At 36.2% G+C, this 22,208-nt stretch overlaps 2 protein-coding genes across 3 annotated transcripts; one reads left to right on the top strand and one right to left on the bottom strand.

The window, feature by feature from the left end:
- Nucleotides 1-9,040: 9,040 nt before the first annotated feature.
- Nucleotides 9,041-20,207, top strand: LOC115626191 (ATP-binding cassette sub-family G member 4). Of its 2 annotated transcripts, XM_030521471.1 has the most exons (10): nt 9,041-9,179; nt 16,031-16,427; nt 17,770-17,940; nt 18,006-18,142; nt 18,223-18,368; nt 18,434-18,672; nt 18,728-19,138; nt 19,320-19,420; nt 19,485-19,846; nt 19,919-20,060. In XM_030521471.1, exons 2-10 carry the CDS (start codon nt 16,058-16,060, stop codon nt 20,058-20,060), a joined length of 2,079 nt encoding a protein of 692 aa, XP_030377331.1. In that variant the 5' UTR covers nt 9,041-9,179; nt 16,031-16,057. The 2 variants fall into 2 exon arrangements, with proteins under 2 accessions (XP_030377331.1, XP_030377332.1); XM_030521472.1 differs by lacking the exon at nt 9,041-9,179 and having other exon boundaries at nt 16,058-16,427; nt 19,919-20,207.
- Nucleotides 20,100-22,201, bottom strand: LOC115626192. The gene is made up of 2 exons (XM_030521473.1): nt 20,448-22,201; nt 20,100-20,287 (listed from the first exon to the last, which is right to left on the bottom strand). The coding sequence occupies exons 1-2, from the start codon at nt 22,062-22,064 to the stop codon at nt 20,168-20,170; spliced, it is 1,737 nt and encodes a 578-aa protein (XP_030377333.1). The 5' UTR covers nt 22,065-22,201; the 3' UTR covers nt 20,100-20,167.
- Between the last annotated feature and the right edge of the window lie 7 nt (nt 22,202-22,208).

The raw sequence follows: 22,208 nt of genomic DNA, 5'->3' as shown, positions 1-22,208 counted from the left end.
AAAAGTAAAGTAAAGATTAATTTACATAATATAATTATTTAATTAGATATTGACAACAAAAGTTAACTTGGGTTAGGTGATTTCAGTACTTATGATAGCGAAATTGGTTTTTTAAATAAATTTGAATAAATCAGCTATTAATGCCCCACAAGGCTTCGGTTAAGATCTTCGTAAGAGAAGCGCGGAGGAGTGCACCCAATAAATGCAATAGGTGCTTATAATCGATCATGCTTACTTACCACATCCTTTAAAATAAATAATTGCATTATTTCCTTTCGAAATCATTGTATGATATTTATGTAAAGAACAACTACTCGTCACAACTTTTGTTTGCTTGTACGAAACGTATTTATTCGAAAAGCTATAATTAATTTAAGCCTTAATATAATATTAATTTGTGCTGTTGCGCTATTTGTTTAAGTAATTAATAATTTTTTTTCGTATTTTTTGGATGAGTTAACTTTGATTTTAATAGCATTTTACATATGTATATAAATACTAAGTAATATGATTTTATGTTACAAGTAATTTAGAATGTGGAACTTAACTATAACTTTTAGGAGTATGTGGCTGCATACTTCTTTTGTTCATTTAATAATACAATTAGTCCGTCGACATAGTTCCATGCTTCATAAATTTGTATATATGTATGTTTTATTTTGTTAAGGAAAATGAATAAATTTAAATTATTGACATTATTTCTCAACATCTTATATATAATTGTTTGCAATTGTTATCTTAAGCAATTATCCATATTAACCAAAAATGTCTATAAATACAAGTATTATTTATGTTTTATTTTGTATAGTAAATAGGTAAACTTAAATGCAAAGTGATAAATTTAGCAGACAGAAGGCCTAACGTGCTTTTATAGTATATATTCTTCATTGACATGACAAGACATAGCCATGTCCGTCTGTTCTGATGAACGCCTATATTTTGGAAACGGCTAAGGCCACATAGATCAAACTTGGTAAGCAGACTCTCCTAGTTCCCACGCAACACAAGTCCGTCTGTCTGAATTCCGGAGATGGCTGTATCTGAAAATTGGAAAGGACTCAAAGTTTTTTAAACTGCATGAAAAAACAACAATAATTTTAGGAGTTTAGAGTGCAACGATAAAGGAAAGCTGTGCGTATATCAGTCGTGATTGAAGTTGGAAAATCCTTAATGGTGGCAGCAAACGAAATGAACGCATTATGGAAGAACTTTATTTTGGATGTAAAAAATGGAATATCTAGCAAGTTTATCTTCTTTTTAGTATAAGCAAAAATATTTAATAACATTTTGGCAGCAATTAGTCGTTAAATAAGTTAATTTTGTGTTAATTTGTTAGATCAATGTTCTACAAGCATCTGTTGGACTTAACATTTTTGGGATTCATTGTCTAGAATCAGTTATTTAAAAAAAAAAAAAAATAACATAGTTAAAAACAATGTGCACTCTGAATTAAATGAATAATTAGGTATTTACGGTTCTTCAAATGATATTATTATGAATTGCAATAAAGCCGTTAAATATCCAAGTGATGGTTAAATTGTGTCTTGTTTTCTTTTCTTCAATTAAAATTAAATTGAAATTTATTATTTTAATCAGTTTCAGCACACAATTGTGTGTAGATGAGTATGTAGTTTCTGCAACAATGTCCTGTTTATTGAAAACGGATTAACGAACAACTTGGAAGCGTTCTTCTTGGGGTTCAACCACAACGACTTTCAATTAGCCAAGTAAGCAAGTGCCAAAGGGAAACTTGCATCGTTATTATACCGAAGTGCCAATCCCATATATGCATATATATATATATATACTTACATATATATGTTTATGTATATGTGTAGGAACCGCACATCCAGTGACATTTTGGTGTGTTTTAATATGGAACGCGCCCTTTTAATGACAGCATGAACCGGTCGCGGATCATCCCCGATGTGCGAGTATTAAAAAGGGAGCTCTTGCGTGGCCAAATGGCATAACCTATCTGCGATATACTTATGGAAAGAAGGGCAACTTGTGGGCGCGAAAACTGGCACGTCGCTGCTTGGGAGTGTGTCCATGTGGCTATGTGTGTTGGGTGTGTGCTCAGTACATTTTTAAGGATTGGCTTTATAACAAGGTGTGCTCTGAAGCAAAGGACTGTCGGCACATATCCCATATACTTGTATGTATGTATATGTGTACATAAAAAAGTCGCAGGAAATCGTTTAAAGGCGGTGGTGTATTGGGTTTTACAAAGTACAAGTCTAGTTTATACAAGGAAGTCTTAGAGTTCAAATATAAAGAGTGTTTGTCGATATTAAAGCATTCTTTCAGTAATACTCCATTTTCTCACACTTAATGCTGATTGATTGATTGATTTGTTTTTGTTAAATTTTTAAAAAGTTCTCTAAAAAAAATCTATCTAGCTCTCTACGGCCTAAAAATCTTTTTATAAACATGTCCGGGAAATCTGGCTCTGCGGACTGGACTGGATATTCGATTTTTAATGATCGCTTCGAAGATATTCCTGTTTTACTTATGTAATCTAATTAGCTATTAATTAGAATAATTAGAATGTTTCCCCTTTTCTACTCACACTTTCTATACTGTAGTCAAAAATATTTGAAAATATCAAACCATTAATAAAATGAAGGAATTCCGTTTTGTTTTATGAGTTGTGCAGGTGCCATTTTTTTTTGTTTTTTCGAAATCATGAAGTCACAAGCTGTAGAAAGTTTTTGGCTTAGAAAATATAATAGGATATTAGCATAAATGGCAAAGCATTTAGAAAATCCAACCACATTCAATTAAAGAGAAAATAAATTAAATTCAAGTCATTAACCCATTTTGCTCAACAAAAAATATCATGTTATGCGACAGGATTAAAAGGATATACAGACATATAGTCGTACATTATCGGCGATATTATATGTACAAATGCTCTGACTTTGACAGCACCCCCGACCCCAAGTCGTGGCATCTACGGGTATACTCGAACATATGTACATCATTTCGGTATATAGTTACTTATGTTTGTAAGTATATGTATTATGTACAAGGTGGGGTCGACTCATTAAAAGGCGCGTTCACTGTTGTCAGCTGTCGACTGTCGGTTGTCGGTTGGTCTCTATGTGGCTATTTGTATTAGTAAGGTGCGTCCCACAATAACAGCAACAACAATTGTGGCGGTTAGAAAGCATGCGCCGCTGTTGCAACAATTCAGTAAGCGCCGACGCCAGCGCTGACCCACCCAGTTGGCCAGCTTGAAAGCATTGTTGTTCCTTTTGTTTGGCTCTAATTCTAATGTCGACTCTCCCGACCAGCAAAAGGGGCAGCAAAAACGCTTTACATAGCCAGAACGATGCGACGTCCGACAGTCGATCAAATGGCAACTATCTATGTATACTCGTATGCTATATAGAAGACTTTGAAGCTACCTAGTCGCAGTTGCCATGATGGGTACATCAGTTTTTGGTCGGACGTCGTCAGGAATAGTTGCGGTTGCGCTCCGATATATCTTTAGTCCATGTACTATACAAGTACATACAAATACATATGTCTGTATGCATATATTTGTATGTGTGTGTGTGTGTGCTCCAAACTTTAACCGGCATATTTCATTCGCGCCTGTATCTTGCTGAACCGTATTTATTGCAATTTTCATTCCCGGTTGAGCAAAATTTCAGGTGTGTGAGAAATTTGTAGCGGTCTCATCGACAAAAAGTGTTCTGCGAAAGCAAAGAAGTGAAAGGATGATAAGCTGATGTACAACTCTACAATCAGTGCCATTATTTTGTCTATCACTTATTTCAGTAGCCCATATGGGCGGATAATGTGCAAGATGATGTTCAAGGAAAGGCATTTACAAGTATAATGTTGAAAAGGGCATGGAAATTAACAAGTTATTGACTTATAGAGGGATAGACGAACATAACGCTTTAATCGTGGATTGTAGAGTATTCAAATATCACTAGATCGGGCAGCCTTGCAATAAGTTTCCAGTCCATTATCTGCGTCTTCGATAAGCTCTTCAGGTATAGTCCGTAGCGGAAGATTGCATTTGCTTTGCTTTGCTTCGGTGTCGATAAAAATCTGTTACGCGAAAGGGTAGGAGGAACATCAGTAAAATAAAATAAGTAGGCAATAATCAGGCAATACCTTTTACATATCTAAAATCTAACTAGTAGAGTATACAAATTAATATGGGTTTTGGGTTGTGGGAACAAATGATCAGGCAATATCTTTTACATATCTAATATCAAGCTTAGATATTAGGCTTCTTAGAAAACGGCAAACGGAAAAGTGTGAGCAATCTTATTCTTGACCTTAACACTTACAAGTACATATATTATTGAACTAATAGACGAGTGGTTTTTAATTAGCAGTATATGGCTCTGGAAGTTGTTCGGCCAGTCTTAAATAAAGAAATAAATAAGAAACTACACAAGTTACAATAGCTATGTAGATATGTATGTCTATCTATGTCTAGATTTGTTGTCTTGTCAATTAACAAAAATAAATAAATAAATATAAATAATAAACAAAAAAAGGGAAACTTTCAACCTCTTAACTCTTTTAATTAATTTCACTTAATAGTCAGCCTGGCAAGATCTTGATCTTTTAGTTGAAAGGAAGAAAGCTATAATTGTAGGGATTGCAACCAAATTCTACTTGTATAGCTTTTGAAAAGTGACACAAATGGAAGAGCAAACTATCGCCTAAATATCCAAATTCATTCTGATTTTATTTGGCTATTACTCACTATTTTCTTATCTTCGAAAATAACGTACTCCTTTTTTGAAGTCGGTTAATAAATGCCTTACTCTTCTCTTTCCAAATTCTAATTTGTTCCAATCTGTTCTCAAGTGGTTTTCCAAAACATGACCATTAACTAAGCTACCTTTAAGCGCTAGTCGTGGCCCTAACTTGTATGCATTTCGTGCTACGCGTCTGTCTGCTGCTGCACTAGATAGTATGCTAGGAATTTTGTGTATTTGAGATCCCTTCGCTATGTCTGTAAAATGTTATCTTTAGTGAACAATAATGTTCAGAAATGAATGAATAGGTAATCGATGAGGAAGATCTCTCTTTTGCCCTCCTTTGTTGAACCATGTTTTCAAAGAAGAAATAATTTAGTCTCTGCTTGATGTCCACCATTTACATGTTTTATGAATTTCTGAATTTTATGAATTCGCGAATCTTGTGAACAATCTGTATATACATAGAAGACTAAAGCTGACCTTGTTTAATAAAACCATTAAAATTAGTCACTCGACATTGAATCACATCATCGTTCATCATTTGCTCGGAGATAAGATTTCCAACTTTGTAGTTATTCTAGTATATGGTTCACGATCATAACCAAACCGCATGTGAAAATCACGCCATCAGGAAGAATACCTCATAAAATGTGTAGACTCAGTTCCCGCGATGGGTCGCTAAATAACACGTTTTAATTACTCTATTAAATTGTCAATGGCAATTACTAAAACATACACTTATCAGCAAAGACCAGCAGCAATAAAAAGTAAGCAGCATTCTAGTCGTCATAAAAGAACAATGCACTCGACATATGCATGGGCTATATACTATACTATATTTGCATTTACACCGAGAAAATATTTGTTGTTAATTGTTAATTATTACGAATATGTTGGCACAAATACTTAGCGCTTCTTAATTAGTTGGGCTTTGAGATTACCGCCCACTTCATAAGTTTCTTCAGTAAGAGAAATGTATTATAATTTAGCATGTATTTAGCAAATGGTAGTTTATTTCAAAATGTATAGAACTCTTAATAAATAAATGAAAGAAAGAGACGAGAGAGAAATCTATCAAGGACCGGTCAAAAACATTTCAAATATTTAAGGAAACAAAGAGATGATGGTGGAAAGTGTATCAAGGACACAACTAAATCAAATTATAAATATCCCAAAGAGAGTTCCAAAATGCTTTCTTTATAGCACGAATATCGGTGAGAAAGGCTATGTTTTTCTCCGTGTGTATACGTGAGATTGTAAGTATGTACGCCCACAATAAAACGGCAACGACCCACGACGGCGAGTGTCTCAAAAGAAGCCGCAAATATTTGGACTTTGGTGTTTAGGAATAAATACAAGTATTAACAAGCCAACACCAATACACACACACACACACACACACACATGCAATCGCCGCGACATGATAAGTGACAACGAAGTATTGAGGAACGCATTTCATTGCCGTCAATATTTGTATACGTACGAGTATTTGCAAAACGAGTGCAAAATTTTTGGCCTTGCTGCGAATGGAGATCATGAATCTATTAAACACAATTTATTTCCCATTAAATCTGCATGTGTCTATATGAGACGAAGCCATTAAAGTTTTCCTAATCTTATCAGATGGCTGCTATATAGCCAAAAGCATCAAACGTGCTTGTGGATGGTGTCATGGTCAATATTTAAACTCGTCTAATGTGAAGCACTCATGTAAGCTCTAATCTGCAAAATTTCACATTCAATTATAAACAAACAAGAAATTAGACTAGCTATACTACACATATATGAAGAATATAGTATAAATATGTGTTCAAAATTTGATTAAGTCGAAATTAACAAGTCGTGTGCTTCGCTTCCCTCTGCTTTTAATCAGCACTTCAAAGAACGGGGAAAACAATATAAATACATATATGTACTATATGTCTATAAGTATATGTGCATATTTGTATGTGTATGTGCGTATCAAGAAATGAACAACAAAGCCATGACGTAGTACCATTTACTATAGCAATTAAAATTGTATTTTGTTCTATAATATATCTTTATATACTACAACTAATGTACTTCTATTTTCATTTCCATTGGCTATTGTTTCGCTTGAGTCAAAGTTAAGTCAAAAACCGTCCAAAGTCCAACTAAGTGTTGTAAGTACTCGGATTTGATTGTAGTTGCAGGCAGCTCTACGCATGGTTCATGACTACTTGCTCATGAATTGGAGCAAAGTCTCTATGATAATAACTACGAGGGTAGTACCAACACAAAAACAATACAATTTCTATAGAAATATCTCTAACTCTCTACCTAATCTCCGATTGGCTTCCAATAGCAATGCTTTTCGAGATGATTACCAAATTTAATTCGTTAACTGTGTAAATGGTAACTTAACAATTCTATCTACAACCAAAAAATGTAATCCATCAGTTTCTATTAATTTTTCTCACCAATTAACCGTGAATATTCTCAATTCTAAATCATTATACATATAAAAGAATTACTTTGTGTTTTCATTACTAATACAATATTGAAGCAATTGAAAGCGGAATATTAGAACTACTATATATTCCCAGTAAAAATAAGATGATATACGAATTGTCAGAACCAATCCAAATCAAAAATGAAAGCTCAATTTTTTTCTGATAATGTTTAATATTTCAGCAACAAATGGAATCGCAATATAATGATATTTTTCGCAGGCGCCTTTTATTTACAGTTTTTCTGCTTAGTGCTAAGTTTTTCTTTAATTTCACCTTTTTTGGTTATAACTTGAACCTTGAAGAGATGATCTTTTTATTTACTTTTGAGACCTTTTGTGCACAACAATTATACACTTGTTATTCCACCAGTTATGATCGTTTATTTATTGTTTTTATTAAGGTTTTTTAATTCGAACCACATGTCAATGAAAACATCACAACAATTTATCACGACTGGAAATGGTGTGCTTATATAATTAGGCTAGTTCACATATAATTTACTCAAGCTATACGAGTATATAGAATTTGTAAAAGCATAAATTTACTTATAATTACAAACCACATTTTATTGATAGCTTTACCTAGAGAAATTAAAGTCGATTAAGTATTTATATAAATGAATCGCAATTCCTAACGATTGCATTCTTAACAACTTTATAGCAAATTACTAAATCGTGAGCTTATATAATTAAATATGTATCTATGTTTATCTTAACCAGTTAAGACTACTCATGTTGTTCATGATTTACATATATGGAAAATGAATAAAATATTTAACAAACACAACAACCATAAACCAAAGTAGAAATTCTTATTTAAAGAGGTATTTCAGTTCAAAGAAAATAAAAACATAGTTTTTAAACTTTCCGGCGTTAAAATAGTAGACGAATGCAAAACACAACCACTAAAGGAAAACTATAAACCTTGTAATATAAAGAGCCATTCATATCTGCAGCAAACAAAATCGAAAGCTGCATCACAGTCCACATAACACATTCTCCAGCCTTTCTAGTTATATTTCTATTTCAGAAGTCATTAAATTGATAGCTTTATCTACAGAAAATAAAAGCAGCTATATAGTACCATAGTTCACATCATACGGGGAATATCATTCTCCAGCTTTAGAAATAATTGCTTATGATTCATAAAGAGAGTACAGAGAACAAGAAACAAAAACAACTCTTGCATTGTAAGCTCAAACGATAAAGCGTTGCATAGAGCGTGCCATTGTCTTTTTCTTCGTTTTTTTTAACGATGCGGCAACAAATAAAAGCTAAATAAAACAACAACAGCAACAGAGCAATAAACAATTTTTTATAACCTTTTACGTATGGCGACGTATCGGGGGGGCGGACTCAAAGAAATCCGATGTGTGGACTTGGAACAGAGGCAGGTTGTCAAGCGAGCGGGTTACCAAAAAATGTTGATCAGCTGAGCCGCCACAGGTGAGAATATGGAGTATTCGCTCTCTTTGTGTGTGTGAGAGAGAGTGTGTGCGCGCTGCTTATCAATGAAGGAAAACTACAATATAATAACACGCGAAATACATAACTAATCAATGCGAAAAATATGCTAACAAAAAACTAAACGAAGCGCTTTTGCGTCCGAACGGACTTCGTGTCTATTGTCGGCTTTCTGATAAAGCTTAACGTGTGCACACACACACACACACACACACTCACATATACACATCTACACCCGCTCCAGCTGAGACACTCGATTAAGAATGTATTTGTGTTGCCGATCAAGTCGTCAGCTGGCCGGCTGGCTCCACTGGAATTCTGAGGGAAATCGCTGGCTGGGATCAGTCGCGTTTGGCGAGCGTCACCTCAAGACGTCTGTTTGATTCGTTTGGCCGCGCAAAACCCTCAACTCAACAGTTATTTCGATTTTAGCGACATTTCTCTATATTTGCAGTCTTTGTGTGTCTTTCTACAAAGGTGTTAACTTTACATTCGATACGAAACGGGTAAGGTTTGCTGTCTCGAAACGGATAATTTAGAACCACACACATAATCACGCCTAATTAGTGCACGAAGTAAGCTACTTAAAAATTTAAATACGTTCCACTGACTGTTAAGTGTAAAAGAAATATAGTAAGTGCACACAAAGCTGAATCAAGAGTGTCCAGAGAAATGCCTAAACTGAATATGCATAATAATGCTATAAACATATAACAAACAAATTTTAACAAGATAGAACGCTACAGTCGAGCAAGCCCGACAGTAAAATAGCCTGTACTCTCCACAAAAAAAGAAAAATTAAAAAAAAAAAAATTAAAAAAAAAAATTAAATTATTAAAAAAAAATTAATGAATTAATTAATTAAATTAAATTAGAATATATGTTTATGTTTAGTTTTAACAGCATACATTTACATCACGTACCTATGCGTGTTTATATGCGTGTATGTATGCAGCACAAAGTTGAACCAAAGCAGCAACAACAACAACAGCTGCGGGCAGCGCTGCCGACAGAGGCAGCGCATGAGCAGCGATTTTACTTATGGCTATAACTTTCTTCAGAATTGACCTATCATGATGAAATTTGGCACACGGACACATTAGTACTAACTGGATGTACCTACCAAAATTGATTTCAAAATTCCGAGAATTACGGAAGTTATAAGAAAAAACACGAATTGCGGGGGAGTGGGGGGGTGCATCGAAAAAAAACTCAAACTCGTACTTTCTCGGTCTTAGGAGAATATGGAAACCAAGTTTGGTTATTCCAGCTCTTATACTTTCTGAGATCCTTGCGTTCATACGGACAGACGGACAGACAGACGGACAGACAGACGGACAGACGGACAGACGGACGGACGGACAAGGCTATATCGACTCGGCTTCTCATCCTGATCAAGAATATATATACTTTGTGGGGTCTGCCACGCCTCCTTCTGTGTGTTACATACATGCGCACAAAACTAGTATAGCCTTTCACCCTTTGGGTACAGGCTATAAAAATAATTTTAAAGAAAATAAAAAAAAAGTTTACCTAACGTGAATTTAAATTAAATATTGATATATATAAAATAAATCATAATTGTGAAAGAAAGTATAATAACAGACAACAATGATAATTTTATCATGAAATAATCATCAGTAATAAAAATAAAAACTGTGAACAAAAATTTTCAAATAAAAGAATGCAATTATAAATTATATGAAAAGCATAATTTTTCAAAATTTAAAAAGGAATTGCAAATTGTTAGTTTAGCTAAAATTCTAAATAAATATGAAGACATTAAAGAAAAAATAAAATTAGAGCAAATACTAAAAATGTTATTCAAAAAATTTCTAATATCCAACATTCTATACTGGCATTTAGAATTTTCATTTCCGTTTAATTATAATAAATATTTCGATTATATAAAGTTTACAAATCGACTCGGCAATTATTTATTAATTGTATAATAATATATTTATTATAATAATGGGTTTTACATGATATGACTAATTTAATAAAAAGGAAAGAAGTCGGTTGGAGATTGACCAATTTTTGTTATGATTTTCAAAGCTAATTCGTTTCTAAAACCGAAAAGATTAACATATGTTTTCATCTTTCTCTATTCATTTAAGCTTTCTATAGATTTCATTTAAATGGCTTATCTTGAATAAAATAAGAATATCTTAAAAGTGAATTATAAAAGTTAAAAGAAAAACCCCAAGAAAAAAGTAGAAAACAGCAAATGCAGTTTATTTTGTATTCTTTCTTTAAGTAAAAAATTCAATTTCAATTGGAATTCACATTTTCCACAGTAACTTCTTTGTATTCACGTACACTGTGAAAGGAAAATTGTACTCAAATTTCAGCTTCCTTGATCACCAATAAGTGATTGACTGATTGAGCGACTCAGTCACTTAAAATAAATGGTTTTATAAACAAGTTGTAAAACTATTTTTTAATTATCAAAAGTGTGTTGCAATGTTGATAGAAATGAGCGAAATAATCAGCCAAGGGTGCCAATTCTTTTGCGATGCACAAATCGCAAGGTATAGCTTAATCCAATGTCTGATTGTGTATTGGAAATATCAATTTGTCTTAAAAAATGAAAATAGACTATGCGGATCAACAAAGTTATGAAAAAAAAATACGAATTTAAATCGCTTTGGTTGATTTGAAATGAATTATAGCCCTTGGCCCTTATGTATAAGTAAAAGTCTATTAAGGGAAAGTTAATTTAAAGCAGAACTATGACTAAAAGCATAAAAAACTATTATTATTATACTATTATAATTTCATAATTCATATAACTTTTTTCAGTTTGTTAAACTCTTTTCCAATTTGTTTGAGATTTTATCACTACATATTGTCGAATATATTGACAACTAAACAGTCATTTTAGCAAAAGTTTTATTCAAATTTCCAACGCAAGCAGTTTGCAATGAAAAGAAGAAGAAGAAAAAAAAAACGGCGCAACACTATACTAGAGTTAGCAATCAAAAAATGACCGTAGTATGCAGTTTATATATTTGAATTTTGAACCCAACGGGGACTGTTGCTGGGACGGGGTCGAATCAGCTATTATGATTCAATATTGACAATATATGTACTGTACTATATACGACTATATGCGAGCATTGCGAACATATTGCAGCTGCACAGTCGGGCTAAAAAATGTGCGCAGTTTGCTTTTTGGATTTGCAATCGCTACGATTAAGTCATTCGATTATGCTTCAAATAATGGTTAATAAGCGTTATCTACGTAGATTTCACAAGATTACAAGACTCTGTAGGTTAACATTGTAAGGCTTATTTATGGCCTTTGTTGACCAGCTGCCGTTTCTGCTCTCTGTTCCATTTCTGTTTACTTCATCAGCCTACGACGCAGGCGCAGCCGCAGCCGCAGAAACAGTCTCTGATTCTTCTGCTCTACAGCTGCAACCTTTGTTTAGTTGTTGTTGTTGTTATTGTTTTATGTGGAACCGGTTTAAGAGCCAAGTGCGGAGTAGAGAAAAAGATTAATGTATATGCTGTGTTTATAATGATTTCAGCATGCAATATTATGTTTGGGGAAGAGAGAAAAACCCTGAAGTGTGTAATTACGAAGCAGAGTAATTATGCGTGCGGCTATGTTGGGCAGAAACTGAACAAATTTGAGTGGAAATTCAAGCTCATTAAGTACCAAAATTTCAGGTCTTATAAGTAAACAGAAAGCCAGACTAGCAAGATCAAGACCCGAGCGCGCTAAACAAGGAAAATCAGCTTGTCTGGCAAAATGTGCAAATCGTTTCAGCCGTGAAACAATAAATAACGAAACTATAAAAAAAAAAACACGTCATGCCCAACACGGGCCCTACAAAGCTCACCAAATAGGGCTAATCTATCACTAGTCCCAGCTCAGCACCGATCTAGAGTGCATTGACACCAACAACAGCGGCTCTGATTGAAATGTTTATATTTTTTGTTTGACAGCCCACAAGATTCAAGTGCAAGGCTCATTAGTTTGAGAGGGTAGTGGGGGGAGGGAGGGGGGGGATTACAAATAAGGTAAATGGCCCTTCAACACGTTGAAGTGTGGGCTCATTCAGTTTGAAATCAATTTAGTTTAGTTACGAGTACGGTTCGCACTTGTTTTTGTGCTACTTTCCGAGATAAGACTTACAGCATCCAGCAGTCAGCTGCTCTGAGCTGAATATGACGCACTGTGCGGCACTGTGGTATTTGAACCCATTATTTCGAACCCATTATTCCCTTGAAAGCCATCTGCAACAGTTTAAGAGCATTGGAACACAATTTCCATGATTTACATTGTTTTCCATTACAACAAATGTAAGCGAATTTTCCATATCAATACGAATAAGCAGATCGCTTCTAAAATATAACTGTGCTTCCAACATAATAAAACAGGAGATATAACTATTCCCTTTAAATCGATAATTCCGACAATAATTTAAATAAATAGTAGTTTATGGAAGCACATAGAAAAATGTATAGAGCGTATTGAGATTATTTTCTTTCAAAAATATTTTGAATTTACAAATATTAACTAGCTTTTATAATAAACTAGTTAATTAGTTGTTAGTTTCTAAAAAGTTCTTCATTTATTAACTAATACAAACGGAACAAATAATGTATGTATTAATCATTGTTTAAAGATAGAAAGAGAGAGAGAGAGAGAGAGAGAGAGAGAAAGATAGTCTTCAATATATTAAATTTAAATACATACTAAGAAATTGCAAGTTTTGCCATCAATTAATGCTTTCTGTTCCATAGTACGGCAATCAGTCAACTGCGACAATTTCGCTGCCTTCGTCACAGGCACAGGCGATCGCATTTATTGTTAATATGTAAATACTCGCATGCACATAATCAATTTCTTTTATACATACTTAAGTACATACATATGTACTATTATATACATATGTAGGAATGCTTTGTTTTGATTAATTGTATTGTGTGCATATAAATTCTATATTTTTGTTGGTACTTACAATATACTTAATTGTGCTCGCTCACTTTTCTGTACCTTGATCTTTTCAATACATGTGCGACATATTGGCATTATGTATTATTTATTTTCTTATATGGCTTTTGTAACAGCCGAAGTGTGCTTAAGAAGAACGGAAATGGGCGGTAAATTGCGCGATACTTTTGCGCGGGAATTGGGTTTGTTCATAATGAGATAATATTAAAAATTGGTGTCTAAAATGTTGTGGTAGACAGATCAGTCGATTGATATGCCAGGCAAACCTTTTCGTTTCAGTCTTTAGCTGTCAGCCTAGCAAAACGATGACAGCTTACTTGTGTATACATATGTGGTTAACCGCAATCATCACAGACTGTTTTCAAAACATAGAGCAACGTAAAAGGGCACTATGAGTAGTACATTCTATAGAACTGAGAATGTCTACACGACGGTGCTCTACGTTTAAATATGCTCATTGAAGGGATTCTCAAGCGTACTCTCTTGGTTTTTGCAATTAGCATTGTTAACACATTCAAACAATCCAAGTATTTATATCATCTGAAAATAATAGTTTCGATTGCTGATCTGTTTAGCTTTAGCTTTGTGAATTTAATTCAGAAGGTTTGAAGATTACCCAAATCATCATTTATAATCATTATCATATTTGGCATCATTAATAAACCATTTAACACTTGCAGATCTGTTAAAACTACCTGCACGTCATCTTAATAAATGATTTTTGATAAGCCCTTATCGGCTGATGAAAGCTGAAGCTAAATTCGGAAATTCAATGCATTCATTAATTTACTACTACATATAAGTTTGGAAAAATAAAAGGTTTTTGTTTTTTTTTATTACAAATCGTTTTGTTATTATGCTTAATTTGACCCATTAACCCATTATCTTACATTTATTTCATTTACACTTCTTTATTCTAAAATCTGACTAAATTATTTAATGTGTCTCAAAATACAATGTGAGTATTGTGTGTGTATGATTTGCACATTCAAATAGACTTTAGAAAAACCTTTGTTAAAAGTGTCAACTTTTCTAATTAAAAGAAATTATCTCGACCTTTATTGGCTTACAACTATTATGTACTGCCCTATATTTTAAAATATTTATAATTTTTGTGGTTAAAACTTTAAATTGGAAAAACATTTAAGCTTTAATAAACTAGAAGGGATTCATAAGAATACTGGTATTACATTTAATTTTATTGAATTAAAAAGAAGCTTTAATTTAAATGTTTACTTTTTAATAAACTCTCAATTATCTCACTTGGTTGTACTGTCAAGCATTATTACATTATACTCGTATTATATATAATAAATTATCTATATAGATAACAATTATTAAGTGTTCTATAATTCAAAACTACGATAAATAAGTTTTTCCAACATACTTGTATTTTACGTGCAGAAAACGTATACTTAATGTGTAAGTCCTTTTATAAAACCGTATGTTGGTTAGCTACACATCTTATTAAGTAATTTTAAAAAGGTTTGGCAAAAAGCGAGTCTATTTCGGTTAGTTGGCTAGAATTCTAAATTCTACAATACATAGCTATCTCTATATATTATTTATCTATACATATATGCAAAGGCATAAAGAAGTGGGGACAGATATGTACATGTTCATTTGAAAGCCCAAAATTTGATTTATTGGTTGCTAATTATTCGTAAATAAAAGTTTTAATAATGAATTTACTTCTTATAGTCAGCTGTTAGGTAAAAAATATGTTAAACAGCGGGTATTTATGCTTGAAAGTTAATAAATAACATCACATTTGGTTAACATTGCATTGGCTTAACATCGCATTTACTTAACAGCGCATAGGCTTAACAGCACATTGGCTAACAGCGCATTGGGTTAACAGCGCATTGGATTGACAGTGCATTGGTTATGTGGTTCGATTTATTTTTATTAGTTTATGGAAAAATAATATTTTGCGTTACACAAATTGAATTGACGTCATTTGGAATTGGAACTTGCGTAAATAAATATGTCACATGGGAAACAAATAAAGTAAAAATACATTTAATGCATTGAGACCAGCCCTTTTTTATAGCAACGAACTAATTAGTGGCAGCGATCGGATAGGAATAGAGGGTACTTAGCTTAATGGGAAGAGTACAAAGTGCTGCTCTTAATTAGTCATAAACAAATCCGAATGAAAGCTCAAAGTGCAATGGCACTGCAGCGAACGTGCAAATACATTTATTTCTAAGAGTCAGGGAATGCAACAACAAAATTGAGATTGCAACAACATGATGTGGCCAAAATGCCAAATGTGGCACAACACACACATAGATGCAACAAGAAACATGAAGCGTGACTAGCGTTACATAATCCAAAAATCAATCAAGCATTACAAGAGACATACCTGTTGCATTATTTACTTTACAGTTGGTCGAAAAAAAAAAGGAGAAAAATATGCCAACAGCCCGAGAGCAGTTTTTCTATGGCGGTGGCGACACAGTCTCCGCCATTGGCTTGGGCATAGGGATTAGCGAGGACAGTGCCACAAGTCCAAGTCGCGTCTACAATAGCACTACTGTGCCGGTGTCTACGACAAATACCAGCAGTTGGCGAAACGGAACCACAACAGTGGCCACCAATGGAACTCAGACTAAGCACGGACAGACCCAAACCACACCGCTGGCACCACTGGCACCACTGCCTGAGTTGGAGGAGGAGAAGGTGCCCTACGATGGTGACACAATGTCCAATTTGCCGCCACGCGAGCCTGTCGACATTGAGTTCAAAGAGTTGTCGCTAACAGTCAGTTTGGGCTTCAAGCGTGGTGAGTACATAGATATACCAAAGATGTACTATATAGTCATATATAACTTTGATAAGATTGTTGGAAATGTTTATTGGCAGCTGCGGCAATGGTTTATTAAAGAAAACTAAGCAATATATACACCGGCTGACCAGTCCATGAGCCTCTAATATATCCAAAATTATGGCCACTTAACAAGCCAGTCTCATTCAAGGTTCTTCCAATTCTTCAAACACGCTGCCATTTCTTGCTGTTTCTGCTAAATTGGCCGCTGATTAGATAACACGCCCAACCACTGCCACCATTGCCACTGCCAATCAAACAATTAGTCATTGCGATAGCCAAGTCAGCAATGTTCACTAATTTTTTTGTTAACAATATTCACTTCAAAGTTCAAGTAAGATATCGACTTGCCAGCGCCATTGGTAACACGATTAGGGCCATAACAACGATAGCGATTCAAGTCTGTCATTAATTTCTGTTTCATTCGAACATAGTTAACCTTTCGACCCAAGTAGTTACGTCTTGATGGGGTTTAACATTCTTTATATAATTTAAGGGGCTAATAGCCGAGTAAACTTTTTGAGACAAATAAAGATTTATAAATAGCCTTTCTGTTTCTGGGAAATAACACCATTAATTACGAAAACATTAATTTTTTCAAGTATTATGTTTGACTAAGTGGGGGGCAAGGAGATTTTGGGGGATATTTTACTTAACACGATAATAAAAGCAATGAAAATAAAATAATTAATATTTCATTCACAATTACTTAACCTTTCTAGCCAAGTAATTACACCTTAAAGGGGTTCCACAATTCTATATAACATTTTAAAGGCCAACAACCGAGGAACCTTTTCTCCATTCCATTTATAGGTAGCTTTCTTTTTGGGAGTACCCGCGTTTATGGACTAAACATTAAGTATATTATGTTCCTTTATATCTAAGTGGGAGCACAATTCCTTCTATTGGGCATACACTTATATGAGAACAATAAATAATAAATACATACTATATGTTGATTTTACCCTGCCGAGGTAACAGGAAAATAGTGTATATTTTACATAAACTAGATGCTTTTAAATTTATTTAGATACTACTTCAGATACTATACTTATATTCCATCAAAAGTGTTTAGAAAGATAGCGCGCTCGTTTTATTTTATGAAACGTTATGAAACAATTGGGTGTCGGACAAGTAAACTGAATAGTGGCACATGTTGATAGCCCCTCTAAACGTGCCTAATAATGTGCCGATATCTTACAAGAAACTGATAAACACTTACCTGTAGTAAATTCCAAGTCTTTTGTTGAATTGTGGTAGCATTACGTAAATTAATTGATTGTATTTGTTTTTCCTTTAGGCTCTAAAGAGATTCTACACAATGTTTCTGGCAAATTTCCGGGCAGCCAGCTTATTGCGATTATGGGACCATCGGGTGCGGGCAAATCCACATTATTGGATGCGCTGTCGGGCTTTAAGACCACCGGTGTAGACGGTTCCATATTGTGTAATGGTCGCAGACGAGATTTACGTGAGTTGTTTAGTTTAAAGGAGGGAGAGAGAGCGACTCATTTCAGAAGTAATTTCCTCCAACAGCTGCCTTCCGACGCATGTCCTGCTATATAACACAGGATGATCGCCTACAGCCCCTGCTGACAGTCAGTGAGAATATGCATATAGCAGCCGATCTAAAATTGGGTGAAAAAGTGAGCTATGAGGAAAAGGAGAGCAGGGTGAGTGATGAAGCTAATTGATACTCTAGGGATACTATAAGTTTTTATAATTTTTATATGGATTTGTCTCTTTGTAATAGATTGAAAACATTTTGGTGCTATTGGGGCTGTATAATCACGATCAGACGTTGACAATGCGGCTATCCGGGGGTCAAAAGAAGAGGCTATCCATTGCCATGGAACTGATAAATAATCCCACTGTGATGTTTCTCGATGAGCCCACAACGTAAGATAAAAGATATTGTTTTATTCCAACGGATGTCTAATCTCTATAATCTCTACTCCATGAAGTGGTTTGGACAGCAGTTCCTGCACCAAAGTGCTCGAGTTGCTCAAAACGCTGACAAGCCAGGGACGTACCGTCATCTGCACCATCCATCAGCCCACGGCCAAGCTATTCCAAATCTTCGATCAGGTATATGTGCTCTCCGCCGGCAACTGTGTCTACCAGGGTAGCACCCAAAAGCTGGTTCCGTTTCTGCAGACCGTCGATCTACCCTGCCCCATGTACCACAATCCAGCGGATTATAGTAAGCCGACACGAGCAGCTTTAAAACTGATCTTTTAAGCAAATTTCCTTCGTAGTCATTGAACTGGCCTGCGGGGAATATGGCTTCGATAAGATCGACACTCTGAAGAGTGCCACCGAGAATGGCAGCTGTCTGACGTGGTTTGACAATCCCGGCTCGCTGCTGCGCGCCGAGCAGCTTATGCGCAAGCATCCCATTCCGAAGCACAACAAGAATCGTTCCCTGGAGAACACCGGCTATGCTAACCAGTGCTCGGTGCTGTTGCGACGGGGCTACATAAAGTCCAGGCGAGACACCACCATGACCCATCTCCGTATTGTGGTGAACATCGCTGTTGCCATACTCTTTGGTGCCATGTACGATCGCGCGGGACGAGAGGGTTCGCGTGTCCTCGACAATTATAACCTACTCTTTGCCATATTGATGCATCATTCCATGACGACCATGATGTTGACTGTCCTCACATGTGAGTAACGATTACGACAAATTTATTTATATGTATTTCGGGGCGAGTTAATTCTAGGTTTTAAGTCATAAATTCTACGTATTAACATTTCGAATGGGTTTTGGATTGGTCAATAGTTATGGCCATTACTACTAAATTTTATTACTTACTTGTTTCTTTAATATTTGGCTTCTCTTTCAAGTTCCCATTGAGATGTCCATTTTGATCAAGGAACACTTCAATCGCTGGTACTCTATGAAGGCCTACTACACAGCCATGACTATTGTGGATCTGCCCGTCTCGGTAAGCTGATCTGTGACAAATCCGTTCACTGAATTCTTAACTTATTATGCGGCTTCCTTCACAGATAATCAGCTGCTTTATCTTTACTGTGATCATATATTGTTGGAGCTATCAGCCCATGGAGTGGGTGCGCTTTTGGATGTTCTTCGCAATTAGTTTGTTGACGGTATTTGTGGGACAAAGCATTGGCCTGATGATCGGAGCCTGGTTTGATGTGGTGAATGGCACCTTCCTGGCGCCGGTGCTCACAATTCCAATGATGATGTTCGCCGGCTTCGGTGTCACATTGCGCGACCTGCCCAGCTACTTAAAGTGGGGAAGCCATATATCCCATTTGCGGTATGGCCTGGAGGGTTTCATAGGCGCCATTTACGGTCTGGATCGTGGCATTTTAGAGTGCAACGAAGCGCCATATTGTCACTACAGGTACTGAGGCCTATCTATATGTATAGCTGGAGGACTTATAGTTAATTGACATGATTTTTTGTACGCTTGCAGATATCCGAAAAAGTTTCTGGAGGAGATTACCATGTCCGGTGATCAATTCTGGAACGATGTGATAGCACTTAGCGCCATGACTATTATCTTTAGAGCTGTTTCCTACATAGTGCTCAAGGCCAAGATCAAATCGGTTAGATGAGTTTAGTTATAATTATTTAAAGTATAATAACCAAACACATTGCCTTGTATTATGTATAATTGTCGAAAATTAACTATGTTTAGTACTATTATTTAAATCATAAAGTATCACAGGTTTAATTGCTTAGCCGCCTGTTCTTCCTCCTTATCTACCGGACTCCCCTTTATGTTTTCCTGCATCAGTTGCTGCAATATTGTCGCATTGGAGGCCATATCGGCAGAGTTGAGCTAAAAAAAAATGATGCAAAACAGATTCGCTTTATAATTTATTTATGGTTTAATTTCAGTTGTGGTTAAAAAGCATAACTATAGAAAGGCAACGGATATAGAAGATTCTTTAACTTCCTAACATTTCTTTGGATTACTGACTATGAATAGTCTTACTTACCACAACAACCTTTTGGCCCAAAGCCTCCAGTAGGCGACGTTTTAAGCGCACCAGAGCTGTGGGTTTTTTGCTGAATTTCAACAACTGTTGTGGCGTCAACAACTCAACGTAGTATGTTTCCTCCTCCTTGCGTACCCGAATACTTGGCAGGTTAATACCATGGATGGGACACACGAGATCCACAGCTTTAACATCAGCTGCGGTGGCCAGTTCCTTAGAATAATCTACCAAGTCGCCGCGTTCCTTAAGCAGATAGTCAGGAGTACGTGTCGACTCCTTGAAGACCTGTTTTGTGCTCAAGTCTGACCATGTGGGTTGCTCTATAGCCACGGCTGAATTAAGAACTGTCAAGCGACTGTCCACCTTGGGTTGTGCGTTCTGCCGGCGTTGCGCTTGCGTGGCTTTCAGCTCCTCAGCGGCGTCTATAAGGCGCTTGGAGTAGTGACCCAGCTTGCATAGCGAGAGACAGGTGTCGACTAGATTATCCGGAAAGTAATCGTATTCACCCAGATCCAATTTGCGCAGTGCAGCCACCTCTAATTGCTTTAGCTGCAAAGCAGTTAGCTGGCAGTTCAATTCGGCGCAGGACCAGAGAAGTGTGGCCAGATCTTTGGCACGCAAGTCCCCGGGCTTGAGAGCTAAGAGACGCTCCACAATGGTGCTCAGGCAATCGGCGTGGTCCCACAGCTGCTCAGCAAAGTACGCGGAAATGTGTGCAATGCCACGCGGCTCAAATTGCCGTATATGTGTAGGCTCTAAGCAAATAGAGGTCAGATGCTGGCAAATCCTTTCATCAGACACGCGCTGAAGACGCATCGATTTCACAAATGACACTAATAGAGCATCATTGCCAGCGGTCAGCGGCAACTGCAAAACGGCATCAATCAGAGCCTGCTCGTACGGTGCACGTGCATCTCCGGTGATGACTGTGGACGTTTTGTAGGCAGCATTGCTGACCAACGCCAAGTCCAGGGGACTGAAGCTGCTCAGATGCTGTAGCAGGTGTGTGGTGAGCAGCTGCTCTAAATATGTGGGCGCTTTCTTGTTGTTAAATTGTTTCTTCTGCAGTCCGAAAAAGAAGCAGAGCTGCACAAAACGCTCCTTACCGCCGACAGAGGAAGGATCCACAAAATCCTTTTCAGCCAACCGGCGCAGGGCAGCATGATAAAAATCCAAGCGTTTCAGCCAGTTGGGCATGAGGAAAACGAATGCGTAAAGCGTCTCCAGCACAGTGGCAGTATCCATGTTAGGCAGTTGTTGCACAGCGTGGGCATCCAGCGCGTTCAACACCATGGCATACTTGGGTGGCGCCGCATTGGAGCGGTAGGTGGAAGTGTGTATTATGAGTGCAGGAACCTGTTCCGCTGGCGTGCCGCTGACGGAACGCTGAAAATAGCGATCATCCGACACAGGAAAGTAATCGACATAACGTATTTTTGTAGGCGCCAGCACGTGCTCCGCAATATTATAGCGTTCTACTGCAATGTGTTTGGCAAAGCGGGTAAACAAGGTGCCGGTTTCGTCAGCCGTCTCCCGCACAACGTCCCTCAACGTAAAAGATGCATAACGTTGACTTGGAATGGTTGCGCTGGCAAAGCGGCGCAGCAGAGCGTACATGTCGTTTTAATTAAAAAATGTTCACCTGGCAAAATTACAAATTTATGTAATAACAATTTGGAAGAGAAACGTGCTTATAGCAGACGTTACTGTTGGTACTATCGATTAGTTCTCCAGTACTGTAAAGCGCAATCAGTTGGTCAT

The sequence above is a fragment of the Scaptodrosophila lebanonensis genome, unplaced genomic scaffold, assembly GCF_003285725.1.
Source record: "Scaptodrosophila lebanonensis strain 11010-0011.00,11010-0021.00 unplaced genomic scaffold, SlebRS2 tig00000080-arrow-pilon, whole genome shotgun sequence".
Taxonomy (NCBI): Eukaryota; Metazoa; Arthropoda; class Insecta; order Diptera; family Drosophilidae; genus Scaptodrosophila; species Scaptodrosophila lebanonensis.
Note: the sequence above shows the minus strand (reverse complement) of the source record. Positions and strands in the feature narration are given on the sequence as shown.

Coding starts and splice junctions, on each gene's coding strand:
- LOC115626191 (XM_030521472.1), top strand. CDS start 16,058: ATGCCAACAGCCCGAGAGCAGTTTTTCTATGGCGGTGGCGACACAGTC. Junction 18,143..18,222: donor ATGAGGAAAAGGAGAGCAGG/GTGAGTGATGAA, acceptor TCTTTGTAATAG/ATTGAAAACATTTTGGTGCT. Junction 18,673..18,727: donor CCACAATCCAGCGGATTATA/GTAAGCCGACAC, acceptor TTTCCTTCGTAG/TCATTGAACTGGCCTGCGGG.
- LOC115626192 (XM_030521473.1), bottom strand. CDS start 22,064: ATGTACGCTCTGCTGCGCCGCTTTGCCAGCGCAACCATTCCAAGTCAA. Junction 20,288..20,447: donor TGGGCCAAAAGGTTGTTGTG/GTAAGTAAGACT, acceptor ATTTTTTTTTAG/CTCAACTCTGCCGATATGGC.